Source organism: Pimephales promelas, chromosome 21, assembly GCF_988280905.1.
Source record: "Pimephales promelas chromosome 21, fPimPro1.hap1.1, whole genome shotgun sequence".
NCBI classification, from domain to species: Eukaryota; Metazoa; Chordata; class Actinopteri; order Cypriniformes; family Leuciscidae; genus Pimephales; species Pimephales promelas.
The window spans coordinates 28,926,660-28,944,284 of NC_142789.1; the positions used below are offsets into that span (position 1 = coordinate 28,926,660).

The following is a 17,625-nucleotide window of genomic DNA, read 5'->3' on the forward strand; positions in this document are numbered from 1 at the left end:
CAGATGCTTTTGTTCTTAAAATGTATTGAGATTATAATGAAAAGTTATCTAATGAAACCATATAGTATTTCAGTATGTTAATTTGCACTTAACAGATAAGAAAAAGAAATATCTTCAGTAGCCCTGAAATAAATAAAAAAAATCTATAATATTGTTTTTATCAATTACAAAAAAATTCAACAAAAATGTTTCCTAAACATCCCTGGTTTTAAATGTGACGTTTGGAATAACCTATTAAGATGATGAATATTTTTGAGTTATATTTATACAAATGTAGATTTGTTACGTTTTGTGGCATGTAAGAATTTTATTTCAATCTTTAAAGCAACTTTTAAAACTCTCTAAATTACTTGAAATATATTTGGATTAAGTTTAACATATTTTTTTTTTTGTGTGGGTGTTCAATTATTTGAAGAAGTTTATAAAGTAAAAAAAAATCCATAAAAAAAATAAAGATTCTGGAGTCTAAAAGGATTAGCTTATTTAAACAGATTTTAATACCAGTCTTCATTGTACCCCATGATTTTGTAGAAAGACATTTAGACAAAAGGTTAGAAACAATCGACAAAATAAACGAAGCGAATCGCTTTACACTCAGTAAACGGATTAAAATGATACAGAAAGTGCGTTTTTCTGACGTCTCGACAGTTTATGAACCACAAAGATGGTTTTCATTGAAGCAAATTGTCAAATAAAACCAAATCAATGAATGAGACGATATTTAATTCAGCAGCGCTCTGTGCAACTTCCACCACAAAAATAATGAATATTTCAGTTTGCAATTCCACAACCGTTTTTAACCCATATACTGGACCAATAAAATGCACTCTTCAATATCTCCGATATACAAAAAGAATACAGCACACCCCAAGTCTAGAGCCATTTGATCATGTGATGAGCAAAAAATGTGTTCACACAGAAAAACTTGACCAGATGTGCGTTTGTAGATGTAGAACATTGTGAATCATGTCAACAGACAAAATCAGAACTGTATTAGCGTATTAACTGCAAAGACATAATATAACCGTATTAAATAATTTTGAACCCATTATGTAGTGAATCTCTCAAAATATTGCATGAAGAAAATTAAAGGAGTAGTTCACTTTTGAAAAAACTTTTGCTGATAATTTACTCACCCCCATGTCTTTCTTTCTTCAGTCGAAAAGAAATGAAGGTTTTTGATGAAAACATTCCAGGATTTTCTCCATATAATGGACTTCAATGGGGACCAAATGGTTCAAGCTCCAGTGCAAACTGTTCAAAGGGCTTTAAACGATTCCAGACGATCATCAAAATGAACAAATCTTTTCCCGAGTCAACTTGTTCATTTCGTTCGTTGAGTGAACCAAATGACACGACAAAAGATTAATTCATTTTGATAAACCAGTTTGAACAGGAGAGTCACAAATGCACATCACAGAACAGAGCAAGGCGAGCATTTGAGCTTATAAAACTTAAACTTTGTTATAATTTTTTTTTTTTAAATGACCGCTCGTTTCGCTAGATAAGACCCTTATTCATCGTCTGGAATCGTTTAAAGCCCTTTGAAGCTGCACTGAAACTCTCATTTGGACCCCATTGAAGTCCATTATATGGAGAAAATCCTGGATTGTTTATCAAAAACCTTCATTTCTTTTCGACTGAAGAAAGAAAGACATGGACATCTTGGATGATATGGGGGTGAGTAAATTATCAGCAAAAGTTTTTTTTAAAAGTGAACTACTCCTCCTATTTTAGGACGATTAAGATTGACAATTACAATAAAACATCATTGATATCTTTGTGAAAGTCTGTCACCGGAACGGAAACACATGCAGCCGTAAAAACATAAAGTGAAGGCCAACATACAGTATTAATGTCTTTTACACGTCAGTTATTCACTTCATCGAAATAAAGCAACGAATCGTCTCGTTAGGTTGGGGTTTGTCCTGATAGTGGATTCATTTACTCACATACATATATAAAACCCTCTAAAAGCAAATGCAGTTCGATAACGGATATGGTAAAAAATACAGGATTCATACAAATAACAACTTCTGAGGAGTTTTCCCCAAAGTGTCCACTTATGTGTGTGTATATAATCCGCAGTTTGATATTAAATCAATGCTCTGGAGAACCCTTGAGGAACAGGAAGTGATGTAATAGAACGGTTCTTATCAGGCCTCCGATTCACCCTTTTTCTGCCCCTCCTCTCCTACGTCGCTGTCCTCTGATTGGCTGTTGCTAAGGACCAAGACCTGTCCGTCAGCAGCTGTTTGGGTGGGTCGGCTAGAGGCGGCGATCAAACGACTTTGTTCCTCAAGATCCTGAAGGTTTGGAGACCACAGTTTACTTATGAAATCTGTTCAAATATACACTTCTGTTTTTCAGCAAAGATGCATTAAATTGATCGAAAAATTTAATTGATCAACACTGATAATAATCATAAATGTTTCATAATAGAAGGATCATGTGACACTGCAGACTGGAGTAATGATGCTGAAATTACAGCTTTGATCACAGGAATAAATTATACTTTAAGACATATTCAAATAAAAAACAGCTATTGTAAATTGTAATAATATATCACATTTTTACAGTATTTTTGATCAAATAAATGTGAATGTCTTTTACCTTCTCTATCTGTTTTTGTTTATGCAGTTCCTCCTGTTGTTTCTCCTTGGCTTTATTCAGCTCTCTCTGTTTCTGTGAGGCTTTTCGGTCCTGTCAGAAAAAAAAAAACATGCATATTCTCAAGAATCATCAGCATTATCAATTTCATTTCACCCAACATGCATTTCAGTCGTTTGAAATGTTCCTCACCATCTCAGAGTGGAGGGCGATCTGCTTTGCGAGTCCTACACTGTCACAGATCTGATTTATTCAAGAAAAAAAGTGAAATTTTTTAATTAAATATATATACATGTCCTTATAAAAGTATAAAAAGGGAGAGATTATATGCATGTTTTTGTACCTTCTCTCCATCATTGTTTGACTCAAAGATGTAGCAGACGGTAACAGGCTGTCCATCGACTCGTCCTCCCGCCGTCTGCAACACGAACCCAAACAAGCGCTTGTTCTCCTGATGTGACGCACAAAGCACGACGCTGGAGAGAGAGAACTGAGGAACCACAGAACAAATACTGACCTCAGAACAGCACAGGACACCCAATATGAGCAGTGAACGAAACTGTTAAATGACGTACCCGTAGTCTTGTGACTTGTGTCTGTGGGTCAATAAGCCTGAAATAAACAGACACAACTTTATAAAAGACGTAAAATAAGCCTGATATGATTAAACCTCTGGTTTAAAAAATTATAGAATTTATATTTTAATGATATTATTGTACTATATTTTAGTTCGATAATGTTTTTTATTTAAAAAAAAAAATTACTAGGGGATTTTATGGTACTAAATTATATTTATGCAGTCTTTATAATCCATTTATTCACTGAGCATTGACCTGAAAATGACATTTCCAACTTAAATGGTCATAAATCTTACCCGACTTAAGTTTGGTCTCTTTTTAAAGACGACTCTTGGCAGTTTATTGGTGAAGTGAAAAACGTTTAAAAAAGTGAAAGTTATAAAATGTTACATTTATTGTTATGAAAAATACACAAAATTATCATTTTAATTTTTTTGGCAAATATATATGTAACGAAACACATTCAACTGTGAGAAAATCAAAGCTATAAATTTAAATAAGCTGTGTTTGAAATTTGAGGTTGATATCTCAAAAAATGAGCTTTCAGTGAGAGTGTGTTTGGCTGCAGTACCGAACGCTTCCACTAGAGGAAATTCACTTCCCATTCATTTCCAACACATGAACAATACAAGGGACTATTTTCAAATAATGTCCATGATTTTCATGTCCACAACCTTTACAAAGATTCATACCATTCCGATAAAGTAAAAAAAAACGAAAAACCTTACATTTTTTTTGGCCACAAACGACCCAACAGCAGGGTCAAAGGTCCTTGCACACCCGAATTTTAGTATGAGTTTTTTCGTATTTGTCATTCGGGGGCTCTGGATTGTCAAAACACCTCTCAAAATGCTTGCTATGGATGCAAAAAACACAGAAAATCATAACCAATCCGCGTTTTTTAAGACGGATGAAAGTTTCAGAGGCGTTGCGTAAACGTGAGGTCGTATTTATTTTATAACCTTAAGGGTGTGTTCGGTTCTCTTGGTTCTTTTGGTTTAGACCATAAAAAGAAAATGATATAAATTTAGGCCTGGTTCGCTTAGTGTTCACACTGTCATTTTTAAGACCAAACCTAAAGATACAAAACAAAAAAAACAGGCTTTTAAGGTGTAAATTTTGCAACGAACATCCAGACCAATGCTGTGTGCCTGCCGAAATGCACTTGTAAGCATGCCGTGTACACATGATGGCATTTCTGCCAGCTGAGAACTCACAAAGAGTTTATAAAATGTGTAAAGGAGTCAAAACAGCAGCAGGAATTCACAAAGATCTGCAAAAAGACGGCGATTCTGACGCTTGTACCAACTGTGATGGGCAACGTAGCTCCAATACTGATAAAAAACAGGTTTATGTGACCTTTTTATGACATCACGTCCTGTTTTTGGTTTGTTTAGATGTCTTTGGTCCGTGTTGTGTTCATATTTCAGTCGAACAACACCAGAGTCCGTTTGGAAGTGGACCAGGGTTCAGATGGCAGCGTTCACACTTATGAAACCGCACTAGAGATTGTTTTAATCAAACAAAATATGCCAACAATGAACACGCCCTAAAACTAAACGTCCTCATTTCTGCCCATACGAGTTTAAAATGCTTGACATATTCACAGGCTCTTCTTAATGAGCAGCAGAGCCCTGATCCAGGATCAGTTCAACACAGCTGTGAGAATAACACACGTCGTAACTCACTTCAGGCATTCGCATGTGACGAGCAGATGAGACTCGGTCATCCTGAAGATGTTGTGTATGGCTCGGGCTGCCAGGATCTGTCTCATGGTCTCGTAGATGACGTCAGCGTTCTCCGTGGCCTTCACCTCCATGCAGCCCAAGAACCGAACGATGAACAGCTGGTGCAGGATCGAGTCTGAAACCACACCAGAGATTCAGTCTGACTTCACAGCAACATCAGCGACAACAAAAAAAATCAGTTTTCTTAATAAAAGTCTCTCGGTTTTTATAATCTTGCATCAAAATGCATTCGCTTTCTCTGCTTTTCTGCTGACGCAACCAGAGCCAAATGTGTGGAGAAAATTATACTAATTAATACCATCTAATGCAATTTAAGCTATTGAAGGAATAGTACACACAAAAATAACAATTCTGTCATTAAAAGACAGCAATTTATAACAATTTATATATATATATATATATATATATATATATATAGCATATTATATATATATATATAGAGAGAGAGAGAGCAATTTATATATGAAGAGTTCAGATGCAAAAGCCTCTAAGTGCCATTTGAAATTTTCTTCTAGAAAGATAATTTTTATCAAGCTTGTATATTTAAGTTCAGTGATTTCACTTAAATGGCAATGATAATTACCTATTAATTGTCATTTAAGTGAAATTACTGAACTTAAATATACAAGATTGATAAAAATCATCATTAAAGAAGAAAATTTCAAATGGCATTTAGAGGTTTTTGCATCTGAACTCTTCATATATATATATTAAATGAATAAATATATCAACATTTGTGTTCACCAACCCCAAAATTATATATATTTAATTATTTATATATATTTTTTTAAAAGTTTTAAATAAATAAATATATCAACATTTGTGTTCACCAACCCCAAAATTATATATATATATATATATACACACACACACATGTATATATATATATATATATATAAATAAATAATTAAATATATATAATTTTGGGGTTGGTGAGATTTGCAAATAGCATTTATCCAATCAAATACAGGAAACATTTTCTAAAATAACTTTTTTATACAAGTATGTTTTAAAATGTATTTTATTCCTGTGATCAAAGCTGAATTTATCATCATCATTACTCCAGTCTTCAGTGTCACATGATCCTTCAGAAATCACTCTAATATGATGATTTGATGCTCAAGAAAGAGCATTTATTTGAAATATAAATCTATTATAAATGTCTTTACTGTCACTTTTGATCAATTTAATGGATTCTCGATGAATAAAAGAATTTCTTTAAAATAAATAAATCTTACTGACTCCAACCTTTTGGATGGTGGTCAATATATATTATTTTATAAATGTACCTTCACTTTCCTCAGATTGTGACCCTCCAGATTCCCCGAATGGATTGGTCCTTCTTTCAGAAAAGGGAAAAACACAAACCAGTGCTTTACGTCGAGATGCTTAATAATTCCCTAATAAGAGTAAACGGTCCCCTTTATCTCCCATAAACGTTGATAAACATAAGCAGAGACCTGCCCTGGCCGGCGCTCTTGGCCTGACTCGCGTGCTCCTCGCTGACGGGGGAGATGATGTCGAACTGGATGGGTGTGTCCGAAGCTACGAGCGAATCCAGAGAGAGAGACGACAGCGCCGGAGACTCGGAGCCCACTGAGCACTGGCTGCCGGACCGGCCCGTCTTGGGTCGACCTTGCCTTCAGGGGGAGAACACAAATGCTTTGAGAAAGAAAACATCCAATCATTTACAAGCACAAAAACGTTCCTGTATGATATGGGAGCTCATGTGTTGAGTTACAAAACCGGTCAAATGTTCTCAATTAAAAAAAAAAAAGAAAAAAAAAAAGAAGTATTATGTTTTTGAAAGAAGTCTCTTCTGCTCACCAAGGCTGCATTTATTCGATTAAAAAAACAATAATGTGAAATATTATTAAAATGACTGTTTTCTATTTGAAAATAAAAGTTTGATACAATGTGAATACAAATTTGGGGTCAATAAGATTTAAAATAGATAAATAAATCAATGCTTTTATTCAACAAAGACATTAAACTGATCAAAAGTGACAGTAAATACATTTATAATGTAATATTTCTAGGGCTGTCAAACGATTAATCGCGATTAATCGCATCCAAAATAAAAGTTTTTGTTTACATAATATATGTGGGTGCAATGTGTATAATTATTTTGTGCATATATATATATATATATATATATAAATATAAATACACACACATGCTTGTATATTTAGGAAAAAAATATTGTTTATATATAAAATATTTACATTTATATATAATATAAATTATACATAAATCTATATACAGTATATACATTAAAATATTTCTTAAAATATACAAGCATGTTTGTGTATTTATATACATAAAATAATTATACAGAGTGCACCCACATATATTATGTAAACACAAACTTTTATTTTGGATGCAATTAATCGCGATTAATGTTTGACAGCCCTAAATATTCCTATTTCAAATAAATGCCGTTTTGAACTTTCTATTCATTAATGAATCCTAAAAAATTATGGTTTCCTCCAAAATATTAAGCAGCAAAACTGTTATCAACTTTAATAATAACGAGGACCGTTACTATTAATTGAGCAGCAAATTATCATATTAGACTGATTTTTGAAGGATCACGTGACACTGAAGACTGGAGTAATGATGCTTTGATCACAGGAATAAATTACATTTTACAATATATTCACTATATGATATTCACTATATATCACACTATAACTGTATTTTGACATTATTTTTTATAATGTTATAATCCAAAGGTTTGACCGCCTGGTAGTGGTAGAGTATCCACTTACGGTGCCTTTAAGATGATTAACTATTATAGGCAAAATGACTAATGATTGCAATATTATAATAAAGTTGCAGTATGAAGTGCCTCACGTGCTCGGTCTGAAACTCTCGTGTCTCTGTTGAAAGGATGGAGAAGGAGTCACGGCCTCCAGCGCAGACTGATTCACTCTCGCTGCGATCTCCTGCCAAAGAGAAACACTAGCAATAACTGACTTTAAAACGCATTAATGACGTCGTGTTATACATGCACATCTATATGTTATATTTTCACCTCGACAGTAAGACTAAAACACTCACCTCTGGGTTTTCACTCAGGTATATCCTCTTCGATATGTTGTTTATCGTTGCGATCCACTAAAATAAAATAAAAAATTTGTGAATCTAATGAAGCCTGTCATGTTTAGAGCCATATTTCACACCAAAATCAAATGAAACATATTTAATATAAAGCCAATTTTTAGAGCCATTGTAGATATTTCATATTATTGTGACATGACATACATGATATTTATGCACATTTCCCCCCAGAATTCTCATTACTGTAAATAATGCATCATGATCATTTTCCTTCTACTACCTGTATGCTGATTTTAAAGATATAATTGTTCTCAAACAGGTTACAAATACAGTAATGAGAATATAAATAGAATTAAAAATAAACTGTTTAGAATAAATAACCATTTATTTGGTTAAAATAATATACAGTAAAATATATACAATACAGTAAAAAGACTAATTTTGTGATACATATTTACAGTTTAAAATAACTGTTGTAATATATTTCTACTATTTATCAATGTTGAAATAAGAACATATTTTTGTAGAAATCGTGCTACTTTTTTTAGAAAGGTAAAGACATTTACAATGATTTACGATCAATTTAATGCATCTTTGCTGAATAGAGTTAGAATAAAAATTAAATTTGAAAAAATTTGAATATGGTGCAAAAGTTCATTTATTTCAGTAATTCAACTTAAAAGGGGAAACTAATATATTATATAGACTCATTACATGCAAAGTAAGATATTTCAAGCCTTTATTTGTTCAGTTTATTTGTAGTAATTTTGAATTTGGGGTTTTCATAAGCTGTATAAATGATAACAAATAAAGGCTTGAAATATCTCACTTTGCATGTAATGAGTCTATATAATATATTAGTTTCACCTTTAAAGTTGAATTACTGAAATAAATGAACTTTTGCACCATATATTAATATTCTAATTTTTTACAGTATTATCCAATACAGTATACTAATTACAGTATTAACTTCTTTCCAATTTTTTTTTTTTTTACTGAACCCAAACGTATAATTTCTTTGAATATGTGTTGAAATGTTCTTGGTGAGCTTGACCCTAATATCTGTGTGTGTTTTCTCCTCACCTCCTCGCAGTCTTTCCTGCTCTCCGCCTGTAATATGGCCGCCCTGCGACACACACAGAAACAGTGACTCAGAATGACTCGATATCTTGGCACATGCACTGAGAAAGGATAAGGCAGTCGTTTACCCGCCTGATGAATATTCATTGGAGTTTAAACCGGATCCGCTCTTGGGAATTCTCCGGCAGCACTTTAGCACTTCAGTGTTTACATCTCTCATTACTAGACTAATGCCATAAGACCAGCAAACTCAACAAAACATTTAGGGAATTTTAGATTCCCAAGAACAAATAAAGGGCTGACAAAGAGCAATACTGTGAAAACTGACTACAACTATGCTCAATTTTAGGCATTTTAGTAACCACAGAGATGAAATTACAGTAAAAATAAGTCAAAGTTAGACACATTCCTAGATTCACATGTAAAAAAAGAAAGTGTTATTTTAGTATCACTGATAGACTATTATAGTTTTAAAAAAATGTTTTATTTATTTTTATATTTTACATTTTTCACTTTAAGTTTAAGTAATTTCCTTTTGTTTTTCTGAGTTTGTCTGTCGATGTAGTTTTTATTCCTTTTTATTTCAGTTTTAATTATTTCAGTACATCGTTAAACTAAATTGAAATGAGAAATTATGCCTTGGCAAGTAGCTGAATTTTTATTGTATATTTTTATCTTATTTCAGTTAATGTTTGTTTTATTTTAAGCCACATATTTTAGTTTCTAAAGTTCTAGTTCTAATGACGTCATTAAAAAAAGGAAGTAGGGGGTTTATAATTTTACAGGTATTAACAGCAACATTACACACTAACTAAAGTTTGAATAATGGAATCGCGAAGAACGGGACCTTTAAAAATAGTTTAATTTAATTAAAAAATTTTCAAATAAACTGCTACAATTTTGTCAGAGCCTCTAGTAAATTACACGTTATTTTGTTTAGCTGTATTCAGAATCGTGATCTCTATCTTTTTTTTTATAGATTTGTTTTTATAAAACATATTTACTTACAAGATGTTAATAGAGTGTATCTACAGTTTGATACATTACTTACATCTTAAGTACAATGAATGAACATTTTCAAATTTTTAAACATCAGACGGAAAATAAATAAAAAGTAAGTAAATAAAATCAAATGTGATCTCTATCTTGAAAAAAAAAAAAAAATCGTGATTCAATTTATCCAGCATCGTGCGGCTCTAGTTTCAGATTATCTGCACCTAGAGGACGTATATTGTGATACCTGTAGAAGACAGATTTGTGCATTGAAAATCTTACTTCTTTCCATCAAATGACGTGATCTGAAAGCAGAACCGGCGGTCCTCGCAATCCACAGCCATGACAGAACAGTTGTCAATGTCCATCACCAAACCTCCGGCGACGTCTCCACGCGATTGGCTCATGAGGTTTCCTCCCTGGGTGAAGAAGTACTGCCGGTCCCAGCTAGACGACACCAGGCCCGTTTTACTGGCGGAGAGAAGCATGAGATCAGCATGAATGCAGGCGACCGAAGCGCATTGAAGCGCTGGTGTTCTCTTACTTGCGAGTGTTGAGGTATCCGGCCTTGCGGGTCAGGTTGCGGTTCACGGGGACGGTGTTCGGGTCGGGGTCGGGCATGTAGAGCGGGTCACTGGCCTCCTTCAGGTCTTGAATCGTCTGATCCATCGCTTCAGCGTCACTGTCCATTTCCCTGCGAACACTACGGCCACCAAGAGAAGAAAGTCAGCACATCATTCGTTTCAGAGTAATTCATGGATTTCTTGTGCTATTATCATGCAGAGAACACTTTGAAAAAGCACAAGGGTGAGTTAAACATTACTGAAACAGGGATGATAGAGTACAATAATTTGCATATTGTATAAAATATAACATACACTCTTGTCCAGAAGTTTGGGGTTGGAAATATTTGTAATGTTTTTGAAAAAAAGCCTTTTCTGCTCTCCAAGGCTGATAAAAAAATACAGTAAAACTGTAATATTGTCAAATATTATTATAAAAAGTGTAGTGTAATTTACTCCTGTGATCAAAGCTGAATATTCAGCATCATTACTCCAGTCTTCAGTGTCACATGATCCAGGAAAAAGTTCAACAGCATAGAAATCTTCACTTTAAACCTCACTTAATCAACACTTATCACATACAATTATCAGAGATGTGTTAAGTACTAGAAACCCGGACTTGAGTAAAAGTACAAGTGCTCTATCAAAAAAGTGGGCATGACAGAAGTTGAAGTGCTCTTTAAGCACCACACTTAAGTAGAAGTACTAAACTATTCAACATTTTTTGTACTTAAGTATAGCAAGTAGTTTATTTTCAAATTCACTACTTAAGTACTAAAAGTAAAAGTACAAGTATTGTGTCATGCAATTATTAAAGAAAGCAGACAAAAGTTTGAGCTAGCAATCAAATAAGGCGCTTTGGCGGGATACAAATTTGCTTTGGCGGCCATTGCAGGACAACCCCTGCATTAGTCGTCAATGTGTGTGTCAATCAATACCATTACCCTATAAAACTGGCGTGTGATTTAGGCAGCATGAAAGACAACTTGCAACGAATGATTCGTAAAATTTGTATAATTGTAACGAGTAACTAGCAGAACATTAAAAAAATATCGAAGTAAAAGTATTAAATTCATCAAAAATATCTACTGAAGTAAAAGTAGAAGTATGAGGAAAAAAACAATACTCTAGTAGAGTACACATACAGCATTTTAGTACTTAAGTAGTTCTACTTCGTTACTATACATCTCTGACAATTATACATTTCTTTAAATGTATTGTCAGATGAATTAGTCCATTATATGGTGAAAACCAGTTATTTTAGTATTACTTAAATACTATTATACATTTATTTTTATATTGTACATTTTTATTTTATTAGTTTGAGTTTTTTTATATTTCTATTCAGCTTCATGTCTTTTATTTATTATTCACCTATTTCAGTTTTAGTTTTAATGATTTTAGTTTCAAAGGCAACATTTGATTTTTTTTATGTTTTCCATCCCAAATTATTTATTTTTTCCATCTTTAGTTCAAGTTTGACCCAAAACTCACTTCTGCACGCTGGTTCCAATGTTGGTGAGAAAATCCTCCCATTGCTGCGTCAGATTCTCGGATCCCAATTTGAAAAAGCTGATCTGATAAAAAAAAATAATAATAATAATGAGAGACTAATTTATTAGATGGTGTTGTGTATAGACCATTTCGCAAGATCTAAACAACACTGGTCCAGAAGCACTTCCTGTTTCAGTTTTTTAACACTAAATAAAAGCTGGGATAAAATACAACCAACAGAACATATAAAACTGAATCAAAAAATTGAAAACAAACATCTTTAAGATGTTTTCTTTACATGTGAAATAAAGAAAACAGTTACAAACTGAAACAGGAAGTGTTTCTGGACCAGTGTTGTTTACATCTAGCAAAATGGTCTATTAAACATGATGTGAAACGGCCTCATAGACACCTGCGCCTGCATGTATCCCAGCAGCGGCTCCAACAGCGCGATCTTCTTCTTGTACTGCAGCATGTTGAGTGAAGCGAAGTAGTGCATTGTGGTCTCGTGATGTTTTTTCCTGGACGTGTACACGTCCTCCATCACTTCATTCTTCACCTGCAGTGGACACATGGACCATCGGAGTTAGTCACATGTAGGACAGGACTGGGAAAAGTCTCAGTATAGGACATGTGGATGATAAATAAAGCGAGTTAAAAACTCATTTCAGAGTTGGTTTGATGCAAGACGACGAAGAATAGCATTCGGAAACAACATGCCAAGATCGGGAACATGCATTAAGAACGTTTTCTTTTATCATCTTCAAAAATTATCTTTCATGTAGTGTGTGATATACAGGAGAAATTTGAATATCGTGCAAAAGTTCATTTATTTCAGCAATTCAACTTAAAAGGTGAAACTAATATATTATATAGACTCATTACGTTATAATTTTGATGATTATGGCTTACAGCTTATGAGAACCTTTTAATACATTTGGGGTTTCATAGCTATAATCCATAATCATCAAAGTTATAACAAATAAAGGCTTGAAATATCTCACTTTGCATGTAATGAGTCTATATAATCACCTTTTAAGTTGAATTACTGAAATAAATGAACTTTTGCACGATATTCATATTTTTCGAGTTTCATCTGTGAATGTAAAAAGTCTGTGACGTCTTAAAGATCAAAGTCCGGGATAAATTAAGTTATTAAAAGAAAGAATCGAGGCTGAACTGCTGAAATGAGTCGTTAGTAATTCCAGTCTCGCTTCTTGTTATATACCAACGTAACAATGCGACACAATTTGCATAATGCCATCCTATGTTTTTCATTGGTTGTCGGCGAACAGCATCTACTTTGACACTCAAAAGACTGGAAGAGTTTGGTTCGATGTCGAGAAGTCGCTGTTATCAGTGTTGCAAATCCACATCTAATTGATACGGTAAAACCGACGGCATCTGTTCGTATAGCTGAAATTCAGATATGCTAATGAGCGTTTGCTGTAAGACAGACTGAGCCATCTGACCAATCAGAGCAGGCTCCCGGAAAGGCGGGAGACAATCTTCAAACAAACAGTTTTCAGAGTCTTTGAGAAATTAAATGATGTGATTATGTGAAAATGAAATGTTTTTTGACCTTGGATGCATATAAACCTATTGTAGGAGACTCAGAAGCCTTTAAAATAGCATCGTAAGGGCACGATAAACTGAATAGGGAGTTATTTGTCTTCTTTTCTCGTCCTGGACAAAGACGCATGTATCAGAGTAACAGATGTTCATCTCTCTGCGGTCGGGCCAGCTCTCGGTGTGTGTTTTATTAAATGAGGACAGCCAGAGCATTCAGCAAGACACACACACACACACACACACTCTTATCAGGACTGCGGAGCCGCATGCAAACTAACCAGCTGTCAGTCACACAACATCGTAAAATCTCAAAATGCAACACCTTCTCGTTCTCCTTTCGCTTAGACAGTCGACTGTATCGGTTTATGGCAGCATCGTGATCTGAAAGGAAATGTATTAAACATAATGAAGCACAAATAATGGCTTCATTAGCAAATGTTGCAGCAATTATGTAGAAAAAACCAATAAAGTGCTTACCATCACTTGCAATCTGAAACACTTCCTTCAGGATGACAATTTCTAGAGCGCGAGATGGAGAAGAATTAATGCGTTATATAAGAGTACAGCTTATTAAATGACTACATGGGCATGAAATATTGATTTGAGGTAAATTAGTAGAATGGGAGATAGTAAACGAAGCGATATCTGGAAATGGTCGCAGGCAATCATATATGCTGCGTCCAAAATCCCCCATTACTCACTATATAGTGGACTATATAGTGAGCTCGCCATTTTGTAGTGCTGTCCAAATGCATAGTGATGATTATTATACCCTGTATAGTCCACTCAATGTATCCCAGAATGCATTTTGAAAAGTAGTGTACAACCGATGGTCACTAACCTAAGCCCTACATACCATCATGCAATGCGCTGATCGTAAAAATAAGTTATAATCATGTGTGGAGTAGCGCATTATGACAAAAACGGCCAGAAATCACTTTTAGTTTTCAAATTTTGGTGAAATAAGCTCAACATAAATATATTTAGCCCAGAGCAGTCTTGGCACCAGCTGGCGCCGAGAGACGATCGAGTGTCCGAAAGTGTGTTTGTATTATTCTGGTGAGCTCACTATATAGTGCTCTGCTCTCTACCCCATATATAGGGGGTAGGGAGTAGGGGTTTGAGTGGAGATTTCGGACAGCAATAGTTTATAGAGTCATTATAAGAAAAGACGTGACCAATCAGCATTAAGTATTCCAGAATCCCATAATGCATTGCTGTCTCATACCTCTCAAGTCTCTCTCTTTGAACTGTGTGATGGGGAACATCATGGCGTCCGCGAGCTGAGTGGAGAGAACGGCGTGACAGGAGCTGAGCTGAAATAAAAGCACAGAATTATGAGCGGAATCTCTATCGTACTTGCACAGGATGTTAATGAGTGAGTGATGTCACTCTGACCTCGTCGATGACTTTGGCAAACTGCTGGAGAGTGGAGCTCATGACCTCATCGTCGCCCCCCAGAGGAAAACGCTGCACATCAGAGAACATTGAAGGAGTAGTTCACTTTTTAAAAAAAACTTTTGCTGATAATTTACTCGCCGCCATGTCATCCAAGATGTCCATGTCTTTCTTTCTTCAGTCGAAAAGAAATGAAGGTTTTTCATGAAAACATTCCAGGGTTTTCTCCATATAATGGACTTCAATGGGGTCCAAACGGGTCAAGGTCCAAATGAGAGTTTCAGTGCAGCTTCAAAGGTCTTTAAACGACACCAGATGATGAATAAGGGTCTTATCTAGCGAGTGGGTTTAAAAAATAAATAAAAAAAGTTTAAGTTTTATAAGCACAAATGCTTGCCTTGCTCTGTTCTGTGAACGTAATTGTGTATTACGTGACGTCACGAACGCACATCACAGAACTGAGCAAGGCGAGCATTTGTGCTTATAAAACTTTTTATTTATTTTTGAAATGACCACTCGTTTCGCTAGATAAGACCCTTATTCATCGTCTGGTGTCGTTTAAAGACCTTTGAAGCTGCACTGAAACTCTCGTTTGGACCCCATTGAAGTCCATTATATGGAGAAAATCCTGGAATGTTTTCATCAAAAACCTTCATTTCTTTTCGACTGAAGAAAGAAAGACATGGATATCTTGGATGACATGGGGGTGAGTAAATTATCAGCAAAAGTGTTTTTTAAATTTAAGCATTAACAACATCAACTCCAACACAAGTCCATATACAGACAAAGAACAGAAGAAAGATGAGATATAATGCATTAAATGATCAGAAATCACCTGTTTCTCATAGTCTTTCAGTAATTTAGACGTCAAATGTGTGGCAGCACTCAGTTCATTCTGAAAGGGAACCATGTGAATCTCATTAAAAAATATGGACCATTTTTACATGTCAAAAGTTTCATGACAATTAAGATGTTTTTTTGTCATTCTGTCTCAATTGTGGTTCTTATTTTAAAAAATTTCTTTTCTAATACAATCATGTGTAAACAATTTACAATAATCACTATTATTATTAATAATAATAATAGTATCATTATTATAGTAATTACTGTAATCACTAATTATTATCAATTACTATTTATATAAAGTATTATATTATCTAGTATATATATGAATACGCAATATATAATTATTAATAATATTAACACTATTCTTGCAGTAATAATAATTTAAAAATAGTTGAAATTACATAAAATAGGATAATTATTAATTAATAAATGTATTTTCTTTATCCAAAATATGTCTTCTACTTTCTTTCTTTTGTTTTTGGGGTGAAATATGACATGTTCTAAACTTGTGTGTGATTTTTCCATTGAGACTAAAGTTATTAAACACTATTATACTGTGAATATTCTTGAGCATATCTCATATAATATTTGATTTGCATGTGTAAGGGGTGATTTCTCACCTGGGCGTCATAGATCCTCTGCATGGCTTTGAAGAGCTGACTGAAATAACTGGATATTGATGCTGTATCTTCCTCAAACACCCCGAGCAGAGAGCGTGTCTACAAGAACAACAGTAATATGAGAAAAAAACAATGTTTAGACATGACTTTGTTTCTGAAGTTCTGTTGTGACATTACAGACTTATGAGCCACTGTTTTCACTGCAAAGTGATGCAAAATATTGCAATATAAATGTAAACATGACCATTGACTCTTATTGTTGATGAGTTTCCCTCTGATATCGATTTACAGCACTGATCATGCCAGTAAAGCAATGTTTAGACTTTCATTACAGTTTGCTTGTATATTTAAGATATGATTTTTGATTCATCTGTGTTTTATAATAACCAATCAAGCCAAATCCAATCCACCAACACCCATCACAAAGCTAAACCGCTCAAAATCAGACATGAACCCGTCAGATCAGACCATCTGGATGAACACACTCATGATCTGCTCTGCTTTACATGATGAGAAGCACGAGCCGCATATTTTTATTATTATTAATGCTTATGTGTTTATTTATTTCTGTTAGCTTGTTAGCTAAATGATGATTATTTACCTGCGGACTGTCTTCCAGAGTTTCCTCTATGGGCAATGTATCGATTCCAGGCATGACTGCAGATTTAACGCGAGCGCAACGATCTTTACGTTTTATTCAGGATCAAAAGTCACAATGTTATAATGTTGATCTTCGCTTTATGACAAATCAACACCCACCCGGATCCGCCCACAAACGCGGAAGTCCCGCCTCCTCCTGCCCGCTGATTGGCGGATGCGCTGTTGTTGATAATATGATGACGTCCGCGCTTGTTTATAAGAAATAAAAGCCATTCGTGACTCTTTGATGGTTAGTGATATTGACATACAAGGCAAATATTTAATTCATTAATGAGTTTTTGTCCTCTTTACCAAGATTTTACATCATTATTATTTGTTTTTCGTTTTGTTGTTTTATTGAATATTTATTGTGTATATGTTTATACGCACATATATATATATATATATATATATATATATA

At 34.2% G+C, this 17,625-nt stretch overlaps 1 protein-coding gene across 3 annotated transcripts; it reads right to left on the reverse strand.

Annotated features, from left to right (window-relative positions):
- Positions 1-474: 474 nt before the first annotated feature.
- On the reverse strand, positions 475-17,555 carry appl1 (adaptor protein, phosphotyrosine interacting with PH domain and leucine zipper 1). Of its 3 annotated transcripts, none has more exons than XM_039673558.2 (22): positions 17,167-17,555; positions 16,566-16,664; positions 15,935-15,994; positions 15,100-15,171; positions 14,930-15,017; positions 14,179-14,220; positions 14,024-14,082; positions 12,542-12,688; positions 12,130-12,212; positions 10,617-10,775; positions 10,355-10,543; positions 9,083-9,125; positions 8,000-8,056; positions 7,793-7,881; positions 6,397-6,576; positions 6,226-6,278; positions 4,877-5,051; positions 3,186-3,222; positions 2,954-3,100; positions 2,803-2,853; positions 2,614-2,703; positions 475-2,306 (listed from the first exon to the last, which is right to left on the reverse strand). In XM_039673558.2, exons 1-22 carry the CDS (start codon positions 17,218-17,220, stop codon positions 2,157-2,159), a joined length of 2,124 nt encoding a protein of 707 aa, XP_039529492.2. In that variant the 5' UTR covers positions 17,221-17,555; the 3' UTR covers positions 475-2,156. The 3 variants fall into 3 exon arrangements, with proteins under 3 accessions (XP_039529492.2, XP_039529491.2, XP_039529490.2); XM_039673557.2 differs by having other exon boundaries at positions 6,226-6,275; positions 7,793-7,884; positions 17,167-17,554; XM_039673556.2 differs by having other exon boundaries at positions 7,793-7,884; positions 17,167-17,554.
- Between the last annotated feature and the right edge of the window lie 70 nt (positions 17,556-17,625).